Source organism: Panthera uncia, chromosome D4, assembly GCF_023721935.1.
Source record: "Panthera uncia isolate 11264 chromosome D4, Puncia_PCG_1.0, whole genome shotgun sequence".
NCBI classification, from domain to species: domain Eukaryota; kingdom Metazoa; phylum Chordata; class Mammalia; order Carnivora; family Felidae; genus Panthera; species Panthera uncia.
Window position 1 is genome coordinate 67,984,079 of NC_064807.1, and position 19,397 is coordinate 68,003,475.

A 19,397-nucleotide genomic window follows, 5' to 3' on the forward strand; every position below is an offset into this window, starting at 1 on the left:
AAGAGTCTGCATTTTTAACAAGAGATTGATGCAGTGACCCTTGGACGCACTTTAGGAAACCCACCCTAGGGAGACCTCCCCAGTATTAGTAGACCACCAGGCTGGCAATGGAGTTGCCATGATCTATAGGTTGTTCCTTACTTGGGCTGAGAGGGGGAAGTGTGTCTGCTCTCTGTGAGATCAGAAGAGGAAGGTTTTCCTCTAGGGTTAAAGTGGTGGCAGCCTGGAAGCTTTAAAGAACATGTGTGGTTCTAGCACCACAGAGTAGCTCAGTATGAAGAGCATATCAATGACCAAGGGAAGAGTGATAAGCTGAGCTGGGACGGAGGACAGAAGCCAGGTCCTAAAGGGTCTCCTGTGCTCTGTTGAGAAGTCTGGACTCCACCTTGAGAGCAATGCAGAGCCTTTAAATGACATCAAGCAGGGGAATGACAGGGTCTTATCTATATACTTGAAAAGCAACTCAAAGTGATTTCTTTGTTAGCACAGCAGGTAGAAATAATAAAACTGAGAATAAGCGGCATTTCTGAGACTTAAGCCAGTCTTTGTTTTCAACCAGTCTTTTTCTCTCTCTTTGTGCTCGCATTTTTTCCAGTTTTCTTTTTCCCCTCTGATTTTATCAGCAAATGCCCTTGTGAGTAATGTTTCAAGGATAACATTGATGATACAGAGTACTGTTTCCCCATTCAAACAGGAAGCAACAGACCTTACTTTAGCATCCTGCAGACTGGATTTCTTATTGATATTTACAAACGTCGATTCCTCTTTTCCAACCTGCTAAAGGAAACAGGCAGGTTAGTCAAAACTGAGTATCTCAGTGAGTAAAGTGCTTTCAAGTCTCCAATGTTTGAAGGATTACAGAAATGTGAAGGCAACTCAAAGCACCAAGTGCTCAGTCAATAAGAAATTTTCTCTGGTGTTTATATAAGTTAACAAAAAAAAAAATGTTTTCGTGAGTCATCCCCCATCATTGGGATTAACACTTAATCATTCAAATGCAATCAATGCTTGCATTCATACTTTTATTGAGCCCCTGCTATGTGCCACCTCACGCTTGAATGAGAAAGGGATGGTGTGGGAAAAGTCAAACCCACACTTTAATCCCCCACCTCACATTGTAGATCAGGAATAATAATCAGCTCTATGCTCGCATATCACAGCTTACAAAGGAATTCAGAATCTGTCTTTTCATATCAGTGTAATAAGCCTGGGAGGAATTATGTCATATGATTTTGAAAGAAGCCTGTTCTTCCTGCCTCTGGTGAGTCCCACAAAGAATGGTGGGGGAGGAAAGGACGCCCACTCAGCCAGTGAGGCCAGCTGACTGGATGCTGGAGGTCACTGCCGCAGCCTGTGGCCTTCATACCCATCACAACCTACAGAGCCAGCCCCTTCGCTTACACAGTTAACAGGTGTATGCCAGTTAATAACTCTTGGTATTCAAACTGTTCACACAAAAGGTGTGGTTCCTGTCTCCTGACTGGACCCTGACTGACAGTATCTCAGGCCTAGAGTGCCTCTTTCTTCTATATGGCGGGAAGAAAGTCCTGTGACACGAAATCAAAGGAATGCATGTGCTTCGGGTACCTGAGCACTCACTCGGGATGCGTTCTCCAGCTGGGCTTTCAAAATGTTACACTTCACGTGATCAGCTACAGGGGAAGGCAAAAGTGGGGTCTGAAGAGTCTTCTCAGAAACCTTTTTTTCTTCAGCCTGTGACAAACCCAGAACACACGCCACAGACTATATAAGCAAAGAGGAAAGACAACACTTACATCAACCTTTCCGTTCAACCGTAACTGCAAATAGCACAGTCTTAAACACATGCCCAAGTATGTCACCAACTCCTTCTATCTGTGCCACTGCTCGTACTATTTGCAAAGGATTCACAAGCACATCCTCCCCTTCTCTGGTGAAGTGGGGAGAGGAGGTACTAGGGAACTTATGAGGACGGGGTGAAGGTTGAAGAGTAGAGGCTCTTCCAGAGTTATGCAGTGAGAGCCTGGGGCAGCTCCAGGACTCCAGCCTCGAGTTTCCCACAGCCTAGTGCAGCGCTGTTTCCCCCATAACCGCCACCTCTTACATAGAAAGATTCAATTCCGTGACTTGTTGGAGAAAGAGTGCAAAATAGTCACCAGTGTTTTTACAATAAATCTTGCTGAAAATTGCGTAGCTCAAGAAACCTGTGTCTGGGCTACCTCACTGTAGAGTGTAATTTGGTACCAACTTCACTATTTTTCCCATTTCCTAGGTACTAACTAAACATGTACCTATAATTTATTTTATTTTTAAGGATTTTATTTTATTTTAAAGTTTTTTAGAGAGAAAGAGAGAGAGGACAAGCGGGGGAGAGGGGCAGAGGGAGAGAGAGCAAGAGAATCTTACGGAAGCTCCACGCTCGGCGCAGAGCCCGACATGGACCTCCATCCCAAAACCCTGGAAACATGACCTGAGCCGAAATTAAGAGTCGGGAGCTCAAGTGACTGAGCCCCCCAGGCACCCCTTAAAGATTTTATTTTGAAGTAATCTTTACACCCAATGTGGGGCTCGAACCCACAACCCCAAGCCCAAGAGTCACATACTCTACTAACTGAGCCAGCCAGGCGCCCCAACAGGTACCTATAGTTTATATGATCCAATTACGGTGGATTACCCCGGCACTACCTATTTTAAGTGTGTCCTAAACAATAATATCTTTGAAATCACAGGCTTGGTGACTATTATGTTTATTATAATAGACATTATGATAATTACATAACTATTAAAAAAAATACTCATTAGGTGTACAACCTGAAATCATCATTTCAGGTACAACCTGAAATCACACTGGAATTAATGTCTTAATGTTAACCATGCCTATTGTGGTCATTGCATATTCCAGTGCTAACATGGTGCTTGGCACACGGCAGGTGTTCAATAAATACCTACTAAAGAAGATTATAATGATATAGAGTTATTATTAAAAGAGATGTGCTTACTAAGAAAGCTATAAGACCATATGACTGCTGAAAGTCAATTAAGTGATATCAGGACTTCATGTGGCATGTTAGCAAGAACAAAATGTTGCAAAGGCCTCAAGTTCTGCAAGTTCCAAAATTAATCTCATTTACTAATTTGAAAGTCTGATTGAGCACCTTGGTACACATAGCAGGAGTGTTATGAAAGCCCCAGAGGAAGTATAGGGCAACTGGCTGGTTGACATCATTTAATAAAGAAAAGAGAGCTCTTCAAACGCATAGAGGAGCATTTGGTAGAACACGTAGAATGAAGCAATTTCACGTAACAGCAAGATAAGCAGAGACAGAAGACCTGGATTTTAATCTCTGCTCTTTCCCTTTCTGGCACCATAGAAAGAAGATGATGCTGATAATGATCACGATTATGATCATGATGATAAAAAGAAAAATAATGCCAGTAGCTCATGTTTACTGAGAGCTTATTGTGGGCCAGGCACTCACTAAGCACATTTCATTGGGTCCTCTCACTTGACCATCCCATTCGAAGGTAGACAGGATCATTATCCTCATTTTATAGATGAGAAAAACAAAGCAGGGAGATGGTAAGTCACTTGCCCAAGTCACACAGAAAGGATGCAAAAGAGCCACGATTCACACTCAGGATCAGGTGACTGCAAAGCTACGGCTCTTGACCACTCGGCCACACTGGATCCCCTTAACCTCCCTGGGTCTCAGTTTCTTTCTTCATAAGATTATTGTGATGAGAAAACGAGAAAAAAAATAGATTTGAATGGCACTTTCGCATTAGATTCTTTGGCTAGAAAATACAACTACACAAGAGCATCAGATATGAGGACACTAATAATCCTAAGCCATCAAGTTGGGTATGAAGAGAACAGACTCTTTTGAGTGGAGTCATTATCCCCAAAGACTTAGCATTCCCCAAAAGGCAAATAAGTAACTTATTTATTCTGAAAGATGAGCTTGACAGGATTGCTCTAGGATAACTTATCTTGTGCTTGTAAATCCTGCGACATGAAGATAATTGTTTAACACCAGCACATGTGTTTTCACTGGTATGTGAAGAGTTAACTTTTTAATTAGATGTAATTTTTGGGAATGAGATGCTGGAATACAAGAATTAAATTGGTTCTAAAGCCCACTTGAGGTTTTTGACAATTGCTTAAGGGGGTAGAGTTATACTGGCAGTAATGACCGAAGATGTATTTTAAAACAATGAATGCTGCTAAAATAAAAAAGAATGGGAATTCAGCATTGATTTCCCCTTTGAATTTAGTCATATTAAACTCCTTTTTTGGATGTAAAACCCAAGCTGGCTCATTACTGTTCTATCTGGCAAAGCAGGAGCTACTGGCCAGCTCTACAAATTGACCCAGGTAAAAACCAATATAAATTTTGGAAAAGTTGACTATCATTCTACGAATACGTTTGCATCAAAGATATCTCTATGAGATAAACATCTGGGCTATGAGTCCATAATTCCAGCCTGAAGGATGGTTCCAAGAATGTTGTGCTTTCTCTCTTCTGCATGACCACGTGTCGTGTTTTGCATTCAGTTTGAATTGTGAAAAGATGCTTTACCATTCAATATTGAAATACAGATTTTAAAACATACAAATAAATGACAATTGGGCTTTGATATGATTATAGTTGGAAACAGTCCATCTGTTTGGAGAAGTTGTTTGGGGATAAAGAAATGATCAGATGCATTTTATAATTGTTTATAAAATTGTTTACATATTTGAAATCTGGTGAGATCTAAATTCCTGTGATAATTTTGGGTACCACTTTGGAACTGGGTGATGAAAATGTCTTCTCAACACTAAATCAAGAACAGGAACTTATCCAAATCTTAGAAAAATCAGAGGATTCTCGATCCTTGAAAGCCACTGAAGCCACTGGTCACCAATTGTGGTATCAGGGAGAGTTGTGAGGTCTGTTGCATGGAATGTTTGATTAATAATAAAGAGTCACAGTGTGAAGTAACATACTTTGCCTATATGTTAAGACAAACTCAAGGTTATCTGACATCACTTTATCCCACTTGCTTACTAATGTATTTCCTCAAGTGGAAGTAGAAAAAGGGGGCTCCAGGGGCACCTGGGTGGCTCAGTTGGTTAAGCGTCCGACTTCGGCTCAGGTCATGATCTCATAGTCTGTGAGTTCGAGCCCCGTGTCGGGCTTGGTGCCTACAGTTCAGAGCCTGGAGCCTGTTTCGGGTTCTATGTCTCCCTCACTCTCTGCCCTTCCCCCACACACTCTCTGTCTCTCTCTCTCTCAAAAATAAACATTAAAAAAAAAACACTTGACACAAATGCTTAGAGCAGCATTGCTCATAGTAGCAAAAAATAAAAAGAGAAAAGGAAAAAAGGGGCTCCAGGGAAATGCACAGTAACTCACAGTTGTCTCAGCTACACCTTAACCCAGAGCAAGCCACTATTGTTGATGGCCCACCAATACTCATGGCAACCACAAATTACGTAGAGCTTGGGAGCGGTCTGCTGCTATCTGCTGTATTTCCTCGCAAAATATTTTTGGGTTCTGTCAAACTCTAGGTAAGCCTCTGTTAAAACCATTTATTGTGTGGACTGCAGGAAAAAAAAAGTTTGAAAACGAAGAGACTAAGAGAAAGAAGACCAATCCGGGGGCCACATGATATATTAGTGCATGATATTATTGAGCACAGTAGAGGCTGCTCAGTAAGGATTCGTTGATTGAGTGAATGTAAGTGCCACCCTGAAGGAGGGATTCTTTCCAGCTGGCCATCAGGGAGGGTGGTATAGAAGAAAAAGTGGGTGAGTGGGCCCTTGGTGTTGTCAAAGGGACTTTAGGCTGCCATTTGGGGGAAGTAGGCATGTAGGGAAATGAGCGTCTTCTAAGAAATCTTGGAAGTCTAGTACAGGCTAGAGGGTTGGCTGTGGTGGAGGAAGAGCCCTTGAAGGAGGTGTAACCTTCCCATGCTCACCAGAGCAGGTAAGGAGGGAGAGCTTCCCAGGCCAGATCTTCCAAATTCTTCTTATTCCCTCTAATAAAGGGGCAGAGCTGGGGGCAACTGGGTGGCTCAGTTGGTTAAGCTTCAGACTCCTGATTTCAGCTCAGGTCATGATCTCATGGTTCATGGGCTCAAGCCCCACACTGGGCTCTGTGCTGACAGTGTGGAGACTGCTTGGGGTTCTCTCTCTCTTTCTCTCTCTCTCTGCCCCTCTCCACTTGTGTGTGCTCTCTCGCTCTCTCTCTCTCTCTCTCTCTCTCTCTATTTTAAGATAAATACATTTTAAAAAAGAAAGGAAGGGAACTTCCTCAATTTGGTAAAGAACAGTTACAATAACATACAGCTAACATCATTACTTAATGGTGAGCTTTCACCATTTTAAGATAAAATTTGGCTTTCATAAGGCTGTTCATTTGGATATATGAACAGGCCTAGCCAAGGGCACCTGGGTGGCTCAATTAGTTAAGCATCAGACTCTTGATTTCGGCTCAAGTCATGATCTCACAGTTCATGGGATCGAGCCCCACGTTGGACTCCGTGCTGACAGCATGGAGCCTGCTTGGGATTTCTCTCTCCCTCTCTCTACCCCTCCTCTGCTCTCTCTCACCCTCTCTGTCTCTCTTAAAATAAAAAAAAAAATTAAACATTAAAAAAAAAAGAGTAGGTCTAGCCAAAAGAGAGTTTTGCTTTCACCCTGTTCCTCTCTTCCTCCTTCCTTAAATCCCTCCCTTCTTTCCATCAGCAAACAGTTACTGAGCATCCACTACGTGCCAGGCACTGTCAGAATAAGAGATAGAGAGTGCTATGGAGTGAACTGTGACACCCCCCCCCCCTCCATTCATAGGTTGAAGCCCTACCCCACAATATGATGGGATTTGGAGATGGGGCCTTTGAGAAGTAAACAGATTTAGAGGAGGTCATGAGATGGGGCCCTCATGATAGGATTAGTGGCTTTATAAGAAGTGGAAGAGAGAGGGGCACCCTGGTTGGCTCAGTCAGTAGAGCGTGCAACTCTTGATCTCATGGTTGTGGGTTGGAGCCCCACGTTGGGTCGAGAGATTACGTAAAAATAAAATATTAAAAGAAAGGAAAGGAAAGGAAAAGAAAAGAAAAGGAAAGGAAAGAAAAGAAAAAAAGAAAAGAAAAGAAAAGAAAAGAAAAGAAAAGAAAAGAAAAGAAAAGAAAAAAGAAAAGAAAGTCGTCTGGGTGGCTCAGTTGGTTGAGTGTCCAACTCTTGATTTCAGTTCAGGTCATTATCCCAGGGTTGTGGGATCGAGCCCTATGTTGGGCTCAGTCCTAAGCGTGGAGTCTGCTTAAGATTCTCTCTCTCCTTCTGCCCCTCTCCCCTGCTCACACACATTCTCTCTCTAAAATAAAAAATTAAAAAAAAAAAAAGAAGAAGAGGAGGAAAGAAAGAGTGAGCTCTCTTTGCAGGTAAGGATACAGTTACAAGGCATCCATTTGCAAGTCAGGAAGAGAGTCCTTACCAGTGAATCAAACTGACTGACACCTTGATCTTTGCCCTACCAGCCTCCAGAAGAATGAGAAATATCTGTTGTTTAAGCCACCCTATCTATGGTAATTTGTTATAGCAGCCTGAGCAGACCAATATAGAGAGGTAAAAATGGAAGGTGGTAAATGTGGGTGCCTCCTCATTGGGCTTTAGTTCTAGAAGGAGGGAGAGATCACTAACAGATCCGTCCAGCCCATTAGCCTCAGCACTGAGCACAATTCCTCGTGCTGTAATTCACCCAAAGAGACTGAACAGAAATGTCAGGAAAAATTAGATAGAAATCCCTCCAAGACAAAGGCACATAAACTAGGAGGTGGGCCAGGGCAATAATCAGATGTTTGACGTGAGCCCCAGTTCCATGGTCATCACCCACCCCTGGTCCTTTGCACCTTATTTATGTTGATGTGCAGAGCAGGCCAGGGTCCCGCCGCCTTCACAGTTTCCAATTCCAGCTTCTTTAGATGGGCAGCAGCTTCGCTGAACAGGGCAGGTCCTCCTGGACTCAGTTCTACAAGTGGCCAGGGGAATGAATAAAGAGAGGTTGAAATATATATGTGATAGAGATATGTGTGATAAATGATGCTCACCAGAGCCTGATCCCCAGTACCCTTTCTATCTGCCTTCTCCCCCAGCAGCTTAAATCCCTCGAATATGGCCAGCTGATGGGCTCTGAGAACACCTAAAATCCAGGGTTCAAGGCCTAACTCTGCCAATATGAGCTGGGTGGCCTTGGGCAAGTCACTTTACCTCTCTGAGCCTCTGAGCCATTTTAAAATGAAAATAAAATTACCCACCCTGCAGAGTTGCTGTGAATATTAAGTGAGGTCATTTGTGTACAAATGCTTTATTAATGGAAAAACACTATGCAAATTAGAAAGATGAGCGTTGAGGCTCACAGGCATATGAATGTTCCTTGAAAACCATGTTACGTTTCTAAAACCAAATTCACGGATTTTGATTTCTGTACTATTTTGGACTAGTTTGCCACCACTCCTTCCACTGGCTACTATTTATCCATTAATACAGTGAAATATACATTAATTATTAAACATTCATTACATACGAAAACTTGTACCAAGTATTATTTGCAATTGGGATCGGGGCAGCTGGAATAAAAAGATAAATGAGGCACAATTCTAGTTTAGTGAGGAAGACAGAGACATGTGCAGATAATCCACATAAGAGTGATAAAATTATCTAATTGCTACAGGGGCAGAAGGGAAGTCACTCCAAAGCTAGGAATCAGAAAGGCGTGTTAAAGAAGGTTCCACTGACAACATTTGAGCTTGTTCCGGAAGAAATGTGTAGGAGGTCACTAAGGTGGAGAAAAGCATTCCAGGCACAGGGAGTAGCAGGTGCAAAAGGACAGAGCTGGGAGCACAGCACAGTATTTGGTGAGAGGAGAGGAGTTTTGGGTGGCTGGGGTGTAGTGAGGACTCGGGGAAGGCTGAGGTCCTTGGCAGGGGCTGGGCTGGGAAGGTCTGTGTATGGCCACATGGCCTTTGTCTCAGGACAGTGACACGCCATTGAAAGGTCTTTGGTCAGAGCTGCCTGTGATGAGAGCTCTCAGGTCGGCAGCTACAAGATGGAGGTTGCATTGGAGGAGGTACCCCTTAGGGGGGCTGTTACGGTCATCTGGCTACAAAAAGATGAGGCATGGCCTAGAAAGGCAATGTGGATAGTGATGAGGGGATCAAGTTCTGATTCCTCAACCCCAAGTGAATGATGAACTTCCATTTCTGGCTCAACCTAGAATTATCCCCTGTGGTCTACAGGTGAAGGCTCCTTAGCTCATCCGTTTCACCAGTTCACAGACTCATGAAATGTCAGAGCTGGAAGATTCCTTGGTCATAAACTAGACATCCTCTATCCCATTTCATAGATGAGAAAACTGAGGGTCCAAGAGGCAACTTGGCTCAATAGTGAAAACCAGAATTGAAGCCTCTTGTCTCTACCTCAGTGCTTTTGCCCATCGTGTGTGATAAAGAACCAGCTCTTCCCCCTCAGTCTGTTGCAGAACAATTCTTTGGTAAAGTATAATAAAAGAGATTTTCTAGAAAACCAAAATAACAGACGTATAAAATCCAAGCCCACTGTTATTAGTTGTAACAGATACAAAATCACCCTAGCCTATTGCTAAAAATGCTGTGAACTGCTTAGTCTCCATCTCCCAACTTCTCTCACTGGGACCCGAAACACTGGGCCTCCCTGACATCACTTTGCTCTCGGAAGGTGAAGTCGGAAATGGGACAGAAGGGGTTTTCCTGTAATTAGGAAAGTACAGATTCTAGCCACCTGGCTTCTGTCCTCTTTCTATTACTCGAGCCTGTGGAAATAGAAACAGCTAAGGAAGGAGGTGGAGAGAGCACCGCCACATTGGATTAAATCAGAGTTTACTGGTAACCCGTAATCCTTCAGCTGCTCCTGCTTAAATGCACAAGGCTCTTGCCTGCTCTTGCCCAGACCTGGCGACCCAGAACTGATGTTACTGTCTTTTCATGCTGCGCTGAAAGGGCCTGTCTTGAGGATCCAGGAAAGCCGCCCGTGCCCTGCAGCATCCCTCCCCTCACCCTGCCCTCTGCACTCCTACTCACTTACTTGTAAGGGATTTACTGCTGGAGTTTGGGGATCTCAGAGGCCCCTCCTTGTTCTCCAGAGTCAGCGAGAGGCCATAGTTTGGGTGGTGCTGGTGCTGGTGGTGGTGGTGGTGGTGCCTTCCTGAAGCTTTGGTAGTGAAAGGCGTGCCCCCGTTCTCCTCGATGCCAAAAGGCAGCCGGTCCGCGCTGCTGAGCCCTGGGGAAGGGAGCGGGTAGCTGTGGAAGGTGTCAGAGTCAGGATTTAGAAGAGTAAAGAGGCTTGATGTTCCCGTGTGTACTTTAAAAGATGTTCTCTGGCCATTAAAAGCCAAGAGAAGTAGGTTCAGCAAACAGACCCACATGGTTACTGTAAAACAGGACACAATGGCAACAGTGCGTTCAAAGAAAAAGCAGAAAGTGGAAATTTGTGTATATCAGAGATCTCAAACCTTAACAAATTCTTAATTTGAAGTTATATAGCTTCTATTAAAAAAAAAAAAGGGGGCGCCTGGGTGGCTTGGTCGGTTAAGCATCCGACTTCGGCTCAGGTCACGATCTCACGGTCCGTGAGTTCGAGCCCCACGTCGGGCTCTGTGCTGACAGCTCAGAGCCTGGAGCCTGGTTCAGATTCTGTGTCTCCCTCTCTCTCTGCCCCTCCCCTGTTCATGCTCTGTCTCTCTCTGTCTCAAAAATAAATAAACGTTAAAAAAAAATTAAAAAAAAAAAGACATTCCTTATATAGAAGGAGGAAATAAAAAGCAATAGCAACACACAATTTTGTAGCCATCCCATGACAAGATCATGACACAAACAGAAGTCAGACTCACTTCCTCTTCCTCTTGATCACCCCACCATGCAGAAACACCTCCTGGGGCAATGCCATGACATCTTTCATTCTAACTGCTCTCTCCATTTTTACCAAAATTGCCCTATTGATAGGGAAGTCTATGTCATCTCCCATTGAGACTCCTGGAACAGATTTCTTTTTTTTTTTTTAATTTTTTTAATGTTTATTTATTTTTGAGAGAGATGGAGACAGAATGCAAGTGGGTTAGGGGCAGAGAGGGAGACACAGAATCCGAACCAGGCTCCAGGCTCCGAGCCGTCAGCACAGAGCCCGACGCGGGGCTCCAACTCACAAGCTGTGAGATCATGACCTGAGCCGAAGTCAGACACTCAACCGACTGAGCCACTCAGGTGCCCCTTGAAACAGATTTCTAACTGTTCTCCCTGCATCTACTCTCTCCTTCAGCCCATTGCCTACAGAGCTGGAGCCAGGGTGCTGTTCTTGTCCACACTGGCTGCCTCCTGGAGACTTTGCTCAGGACAGTCTTACATGGTGCATGCGTGTGTAAGGACATGAATAAGGTGTGACTGGCTTCTGGGGGTCACAGCCCAGCCTCATTTCTCCAACGTGAAACATAACCAAGGGTATCCAGCTTCTCTGCACAGCCAGTAATGGGGGCAACAAAAAGTAGAAATGCCTAGGTTCTAGTCTTAGTTCTGCCCTAACCTTGTGCAGGAACCCTGGACAGTTGCCCTGGGCTTGTTTTCTCCTCTGTGACACGAGGTGGGTCAGGTGATTCTGGCTGCATTTCCAGGTCTGAAAATCATCCTTTCTTCCAGCTATCTATATAGTACTTGCTGTGTCCTAGGTGCTGTGCTAGCTATTTTACATAAAATATCCATTTCATAGATGTAGAGACCTTTGCCTGGTACACAGTAGGTGTTCCATACTTTTTCGATGAAAGGAGAGAAGGGAGGAAGGGAGGGAAGAAAGGAAGGAAGAAAGGAAGGAGGATTAATGAAGCTGTGGGTCTGGGATTTGACAACAGCTGTGTGGATTCCAAAGCCTGTTGGCATTATTTTCCTGTCTCTCACGTATGTTGAAAATAATGTCTGTCCTAAGGAGGCACAGAGACTGGGAGCTCAGAACACAAAAAACTCCCTTTAGCCTAGGAGGATGGAGGGCTTCCCAATTTAGGGCTCATCTTGGATGACCCTGAATAGGAGAATGAACACCCAAGGGGAAAGATGTCCTATAGCAGAGATCTGTTGTACATTCAGGGCTGGAGGTGGAGTTGGAAAGCTTTGAGTAAGACCTTCTGAGGCATGGCAAGTAGACACCATCTCCTGTGCCAGCTCTAAGTGATTCTCACCCTCTGCTTGGAATGCAAGATCAAGAAGGAGTCTGAGGTTGTGCCCAGCTCAGGAGGAAAGAGTGCTGTGATTGATTAGTTATGTCTGCCATGGACTTAGAATAGAGCATTGGCATCATGTACTTGTCTTTCCAAGGTAAAAGTGTGTGATTTTTTATTTCAAGGAAACCCAGAGTGAAAAGTTAAACAGGAAAATAAATATATATGCAGGGAATGATAAATTGCATTTAATAACATGTCAAATAAAATATGCATGTGTGATTTTCCTTTCACAGCTACTTACGGAGAAGACTGAGCAAGACAAATGGGAAGAGAAATAGATGAGGGTCAGAGCAGCTGCCTGAATCTTGTCAGGGCAGGGGTCTCCAGAAGAGCAAAGGTTTCTAAGCAGGACCAGAATGACCTGGGAGCTCTCTCAGCTCATACACATGAGGGACCACCATCCTGGAGATGCTAATTCACGGAGTTTTATAGACTTGTGGGTCTGTTAAGGAAACCTCTGCTCATGGTCTCATGGACTGCTCCCTGCAGAACTCTAGGGGGTGCCCTACACATTGACTACGATCTAAATGGCGTCCACTAGAGTTTTGCATCTGCCCTGTTCACAGGGACCTCAGAGAAGGTCAGGCCCACCCAGAGGGTCCAGCAGGACTCAGCAGCCCCAGAACCGTGGGTCCCACTGGTTAAAGTTCAGGAAATGAGACCAGCTCTGTGCTCATTGTCAACAGAGAGTGAAGCTCATGAGGCTTCTGGCGTTCTGGAAAGAAGGTCTCAAGTCCTGGTTTTGAGAGGGTGATGGAGGAGGGGTATATAGGCTTCAGTCTCTATTTTCACGAGCTGAGAGTTGAGAAGAAATCTGGTGTGGAAGAACAGGGCTGCCTGTGTGTCCGGCACTGTCCTAGGTACTTCAGCGTTTAACTTTTGGAGTTATCCCGCAAGGAAGCTGCTGATGCCTTGTGTTACACTGGGGCTTACAGAAGGTGAGCAACGTGCCCTGTTAGTAAAGGTGAGTGAGAAGTCGAATCAGATCTAATTTCTTCTCTTCCTTTCTTTCAGAGGAAGCCCCTATTCCCATTCTACTTCCAACTCCAGAGAAGCCAGTGCTCTATTGGGGGGGGGGGTGTGTGTGTCATACAGGACTTTCTTGACTCTATTAGGGGTGCCCATAGCTCTGCAGGCCCAGGAGGGTGGGATGCTCTTACAGCCCTGCCTGATCCCACAAGAGCCTCTTCCCTCCTTGGCCCTGGGATCCCAGCATGCTCAATCAAAACGTGTCGCATACTGGATAATGGGGTAATTATTTGAAATGTTACAATTAAAATACTATAGTTATATTTAGTTATAATTAAAGTATTATAATAATTAGTATATTAGTATTACTATACCATTACATACTAAATATTATAATTAGTATAATAATGGTATTATTCACAATAATTCTCCAGAATCCATGCCAGAACTGTGAGGAGGGCAGGGCAAAAATTGGGGAAGGTCTTGAGCTGGAAAACAGAACCCACAAGGCTTTCTCTCAAAGAGGCCAGAATGATCAGGTGCTCTCAGAAGCCAACCGCACCACACACTCTACAGCTCAGCCAAGTTCTGGGCGACATGGGCTCCTGGAGGCAGCCCTGGGCATCTAATCCTAGATAAGAAACCACAGAATTATAGAAATGGAGACCCTCCCTTTGGTGGTTCTAAACCCTAGATGTGAATATTAAAATCACCAGGGGAACCCCCATACGCCGCTGGTGGGAATACAAAATGGTCCAGCTGCTTTCGGAAAACACCTGGCAGTTGTCAAGGAAGTTAAACATACAGTGACCATATGACCCAGCAATTCCACTCCCAGGTATATACCCAAGAGGAATGAACACATATCCATGCAAAAACCTGTCCATGGATATTCGTAGCAGCATTAAACATGATGGCCAGAAGGCAGAAACAACCCAAATGTCCATCAACTGACGAATGGATAAATAAAATGTAGTATAGTCACACAATGAAATATTATTTGGCCATAAAATGGAATGAAATATTGATCCATGCTATGACATAACAGAACCCTGAAAACATTATGCTGAGTGAAAGAAGCCAGACACAAAAGGCCAGGTGTTGTATTATTCCATTTACATGAAGTGTTCAGAATAGGCAAAGCCATAGAGACAGAAAGTAGATTAGTGGTTACCTAGGACTGGGGAGGATTGTGTGTGGGGGGGAACAGGGAGTAACTGCTAATGATATAGGGTCTCTTTAGGGGAGGTGAAAATGTTCTAAAATTAGATCGTAGTGATGGTTGTACAACTTAGCGAAAATGCTAAAAACCACTGAGCGGTACAATTTAAACTGGTGAATTGTATGATTATTAATTTAGATCTTTATAAAATTGATTTCTAAAAATCGCCAGGGAAGATTTTGAAAAATATCAGGGTCTAGCCCCTACCCCAGACCAATTACGTCATCATCTATCTCTAAATCCGAATGTGCAGCCAGGACCGAGAACCACTGTCCTGGTCCAACGTCTTCATTTTGCTTATGGGGCATCGGGGTTCACCGGGGGAACGAGGTGACCGGGTCACGCCGTGGGTAAGTAGCTGAGCCTGGGACACAATCCAGGACTACTGCCTCTCTGCTTGCTGCCCATCTGCTACATCTTCCCATCTGTCTTGGCTTCTATTTAAGGCAGCAAATGCACTCATCGGGAAAATCCTAAGACCTCCTTAGAACCTCACTGCCTGAGACAACCTTATGTATACATCTTGCCTTCCCAACGACACAGTAAGGTCTGGAGGAACAGAGACTGTCACGTCACATGTCTTCATATCCTCCACTGTGCTAAGCACACAGCAGGCGTTCAATGAATACTGGTTAGATAAAAATTAAGTATCCACGCATTCAATAACTATTTGAGTGCTAAGTCTTGTGCCTAGCACTGTGGTAGGCATGGGGGGTTGTCCTTGCCCTCAAGGAGCTCGCTGCTGAGTAACAAGTCCAAGGCAGTATGACAGGTGCTTTGATAAGTGTTAGGTGAGGAGGGCCACCTGAGGTAGCCTAGGGAAGAGCCAATAGGGAGGAAGAGTTTATGTGCATATTGTAAGGAAAAGTTCTCACTTTTTTTCTGAAACGAACAACCAGTTGTCCCAACATCACCAAAGGCATAATTCATCCTTGTCCCACTAACTTGAAATGCCACCTTCTGCATGTGGCAGTCACTTTCCTGGGTGCTCTCAGATCCCCACTCTGCTCTGCCCTCACCCACCTGCTCTGTTTCCAAGGAAATACACTTCTCAGGCTCCCTGCCCTCTGGCTTTTAGGTAGACTTGGCCAGTGGTATGCACGAGTGAAAGAGACTGGGAAAAGGAGACAAGTCAAGGTATTTCTTCCCCATCTCTTCCTGCCTCAGGTGATGTTTCCAGCAGTAGCTGCGGGGTCCCTGTGGCCCCAGCTCCTGGGCTCTGGAACACTGCCACCTCCCTTTGTCCCTGTGTCCCTCCAGCTCTAGTTCTAGTGTTACTAATTTCTGGGTTCCTTGCTGTCCAAGTTAGCTTCCTCATTCTTCATCCCTTGTGGAACCAATTCCCTGTAAGAAATGCCTAGAGGGGCTTCAGTTTTCCTGATTGCCCGTGACTGATGCACAACATCCACCACAGGTTCTAGGTAGTTTTCCTGTCAACATCTTTGCCATAGACATCTCTGCCCCAAGCATTTTCTCACCCCAAACATTTTCACTGCATATCTAATTGGCTGTGAGAGAATTCTGCTGTAAAATATAAAATAGCTGGCTGACAGTTTGGTTTCATTTCTCCATTGGCAAAGTTTCCATTTTTATATCATATAAATCTTAGCTAGCCCTCATAATGGTCTACACGGTGATGCATAGATGTGGTGGTCTTAAATTAGTGGATGATAACTATGTATATCAACTTGATAGAAAATATGGTGATAAAACTTACTGGAAGTGTGAAATAAGAGAGTGCAAAGCCAGACTGCCCACTATACTATTCTAGAAAATAATACATCAGTTACAATGTTAACAAAGGTCAGTCACAAATGCATTACAGCCTTAGCATTTCTTCCACTTTTCCCATAGACCTTTGGAACAGCTAGCAACAGATATGTGACCATATGCCAAGAACAAACAACACTGTAGAAGGCTTCTAGAAAACAACACTAAGCCCAGCTGTAAAAATGCATCCTAGCACTTGGATGGTTACCTCGGTTAATGAAGGAAGAAATTTTAGTGACAAAGGTAAAAGTGTAATGCCAAATGAGACAGATCAACAAGCCAAAAAAAAAAACATATATATAATACTATAAACAGAAGACTTTAAAGACAAGCGCTGAGGTCCAACCTACAAAATGAAATCATTCGTTTTTGCAGTATTGTCATGAATCTACACTATACATTTTTGATGTATTAAAATATTTTGTATTTTGCAATAAAGTCTTTCCAGTTTTGTTACTCATTTTTCATGTCTCATTGTACCTTTTTTTAATGGATGTGGCCCTCTTTTATTTTTCATGATTTTATCTTTCAAGGCAAAACTGCCTTACAGCCAAGTAGTTATGCAGAGAAAATGTTTGCAGCAAAAATGCTCGTGGCAGAGATGCTTATAGTGAAAATACACATATTTGTGTCTGTTTTTGGATTTTTCCTATTCTTACCAATCTATTTATCTATTGCTAAACTAGCACCAGATTGTCTTAATGACTTTTGTTTTAACATATATTTTTAAAGATCTGATGCGATAAATCCTGTTCCCTTTCCCCCATCATTTTTCTTCTTTTCTTTTTTCTTGACTATTACTATGCACTTACTCTTCCAGATTACTTCACAACTCAAGTTACTACCAAAACAATCCCATTGGAATTCTGATTTGGAGCATTAAATATTACAGATTAATTTGAGAGAAGGTATTCATAAGAAATATGATATTTTTCATTATTTATTCAGATCTTTTAAAATGTCCTTCAGTCAGAATTTTTGAACTCTTCCCTGAAGGAAAGCAACATATATTATTAATTGAATCCCTAGGTATATTCCAGTTTTGTCACAATTGAAAATGAGATTTCATTTATTATTACATTTCCTCTAAGTTTATTCTACTAGATACACACAATTACTGACTTTAGGATATTTGGGATATTTCTGCCTCTGGGTACTTTGCTAAACTCTCTTATTAAATGTAATTCATTTGTATTTTAAGAAGATAATTTTGTTTCTTCCTTTCTGGCATTTATTGCCTATTTTGTTTTCTTGGCTTATTGCATTGGTAAGGCCTCCAGCATCATACTGAATATCAGCAGTCACCCTTATTTCTGAAGTGTGTAAATTATCTAGTGTTTCAACATTAAAGTTTGGTTTCTGACACATTCTACTTAACCAGGTTCAAGATAGTCCTTTTTCTTAGCTTACTAAGAATCTTGAAAGATTAGCATCGCTTATGCGGAGTGAATCCATGCTATATTCCTAAGTGAACATGACTCCCTTCCCTAAGTGCTTCAAGAAGAATTCGTTCTTTTTCTATATCACCATCAAGCAAGCCTGTCAGTCCGGTTTTCATAATTCATTTTTCAGGAAACTCTATGACATTTCCCTGTCTATTCTGGCATTTCCCCAAGACTCCATAGTTTTTCAAAGCACAGCGATGCTGACTCAGCAATGACATATGAATTTTCTCATTATTCTTCATGGCCATTTTTCTCAGCCCGAAGGCCTGAACTAATTGCAAAACGGCAAAGTATTTCCTGACTACTCTCTCATCTTGTACTTCAATTTCCTTCACCTTGTTCTTTTCACCCTTGAGAGTTAGCATATTGACTGGTTTCCTTGTTGAAAAGGAAAATTCTGTCCTATGAATCCCATACAACATCCTCAAGAATGGCTATCATAGATTACTTCAAAATAAAATCTTAACAAGACTAGCTGTCATTAAGTTGTTCATCTTTTTGCTACAACTAAACCATGCATCTGTAAAACTTTAAAAGTCCTTTAAGGGGCTCCTGGGTGGCTCAGTTGGTTAAGCATCAGACTTTTGCTAGGGTCACAATCTCACAGTTCATGGGATCGAGCCCTGCATCAGTGCACTGTCAGTGTGGAGCCTGCTTGGGATTCTCTCTCTCCCTCTCTCTCTCAAAATAAACAAACATAAAAAAAAAAAAAAAAGGTCTATACCTCTTTGGTTTTTATATGTTCTACCTTCCTTCTCTTTAAATACTGTTTTTTTTTATTTAATTTTTTTAACATTTATTCATTTTTGAAAGACAGAGACAGAGCATGAGTGGGGGTGGGACAGAGAGAGAGGGAGAGACAGAATCCAAAGCAGGCTCCAGGCTCCGAGCTGTCAGCACAGAGCCTGATGCGGGACGCGAACCCACTGACCGTGAGATCATGACCTGAGCCTAAGTCAAACCCTCAACCCACTGAGCCACCCAGGTGCCCCTTCAAATACTATTTAAAATTTTGGCCCCTAAAAGCCTTTCTCTTTCAGATGATCTATGATACATAGTCCATATGAAAAATATTCCCTTTTTGGCCTATCTTCTCTTTGATGTGAAGGATTAAGCCCTGAGTTCTACTCATTTCACATGAACAATTTCAAGACGTAAGAGCCATTTTTTCCCAAGGATCTTGCCACTCATACATTTCCAACCTAGTCAGTCTTCCTTGCTGTCCACAATTAATAAGAGTAACACTGCCAGTGTTTCTTCTACCTTCCAAGCAACAAAGTAATCAGGCAGGAAAGCCAAGAAATCAACAGATGTTCTGCTTTTAATGAAATGCCAATGTCTGGATGGCCAAGAAATCCCCCATAGATATTGTGCCAGCTTGAAGTCTCTCCTAGGAAAACACAATGAGTATCCTCTATCCAAAGTCCTCTGGCATCGTGTCTAGATTGCTCACTGCACTTATTGTGTGCTGCCTGGACCGAATAACCCTTTCATCTGTTCATGGAACCTGTCTTAACTCCACGGCAGGATTCCTGGAGGCAGGAACAGCTTCTAGGTAGCCCACACAGCACACAGCCTCTCTAAACACCTTCTAGAGGAGCCTGGTGGGGGCAACCTGGCTCCTGTGTCTCTTTTAGCCAAAGTGGGGACAATTTCACATTCCTAGTCAGAGCTAAAGCATCAGGGGGATACTGACAAATATCTCAGTAGAGCTGCCCAACTGCTGGACCT

At 43.2% G+C, this 19,397-nt stretch overlaps 1 protein-coding gene across 1 annotated transcript in view; it reads right to left on the reverse strand.

Moving 5' to 3' along the window:
• EPB41L4B (erythrocyte membrane protein band 4.1 like 4B) overlaps positions 1-19,397 on the reverse strand; it is a 134,973-nt gene that overhangs the window by 26,464 nt on the left and 89,112 nt on the right. Inside the window, exons 18-21 of the mRNA XM_049629368.1 lie at positions 10,082-10,296; positions 7,873-7,991; positions 1,588-1,713; positions 707-774 (exon numbers count right to left, since the gene is read on the reverse strand). Of these exons, the coding sequence (XP_049485325.1) occupies positions 707-774; positions 1,588-1,713; positions 7,873-7,991; positions 10,082-10,296 (528 nt within the window). The remainder of the gene's footprint in view (positions 1-706; positions 775-1,587; positions 1,714-7,872; positions 7,992-10,081; positions 10,297-19,397) is intronic.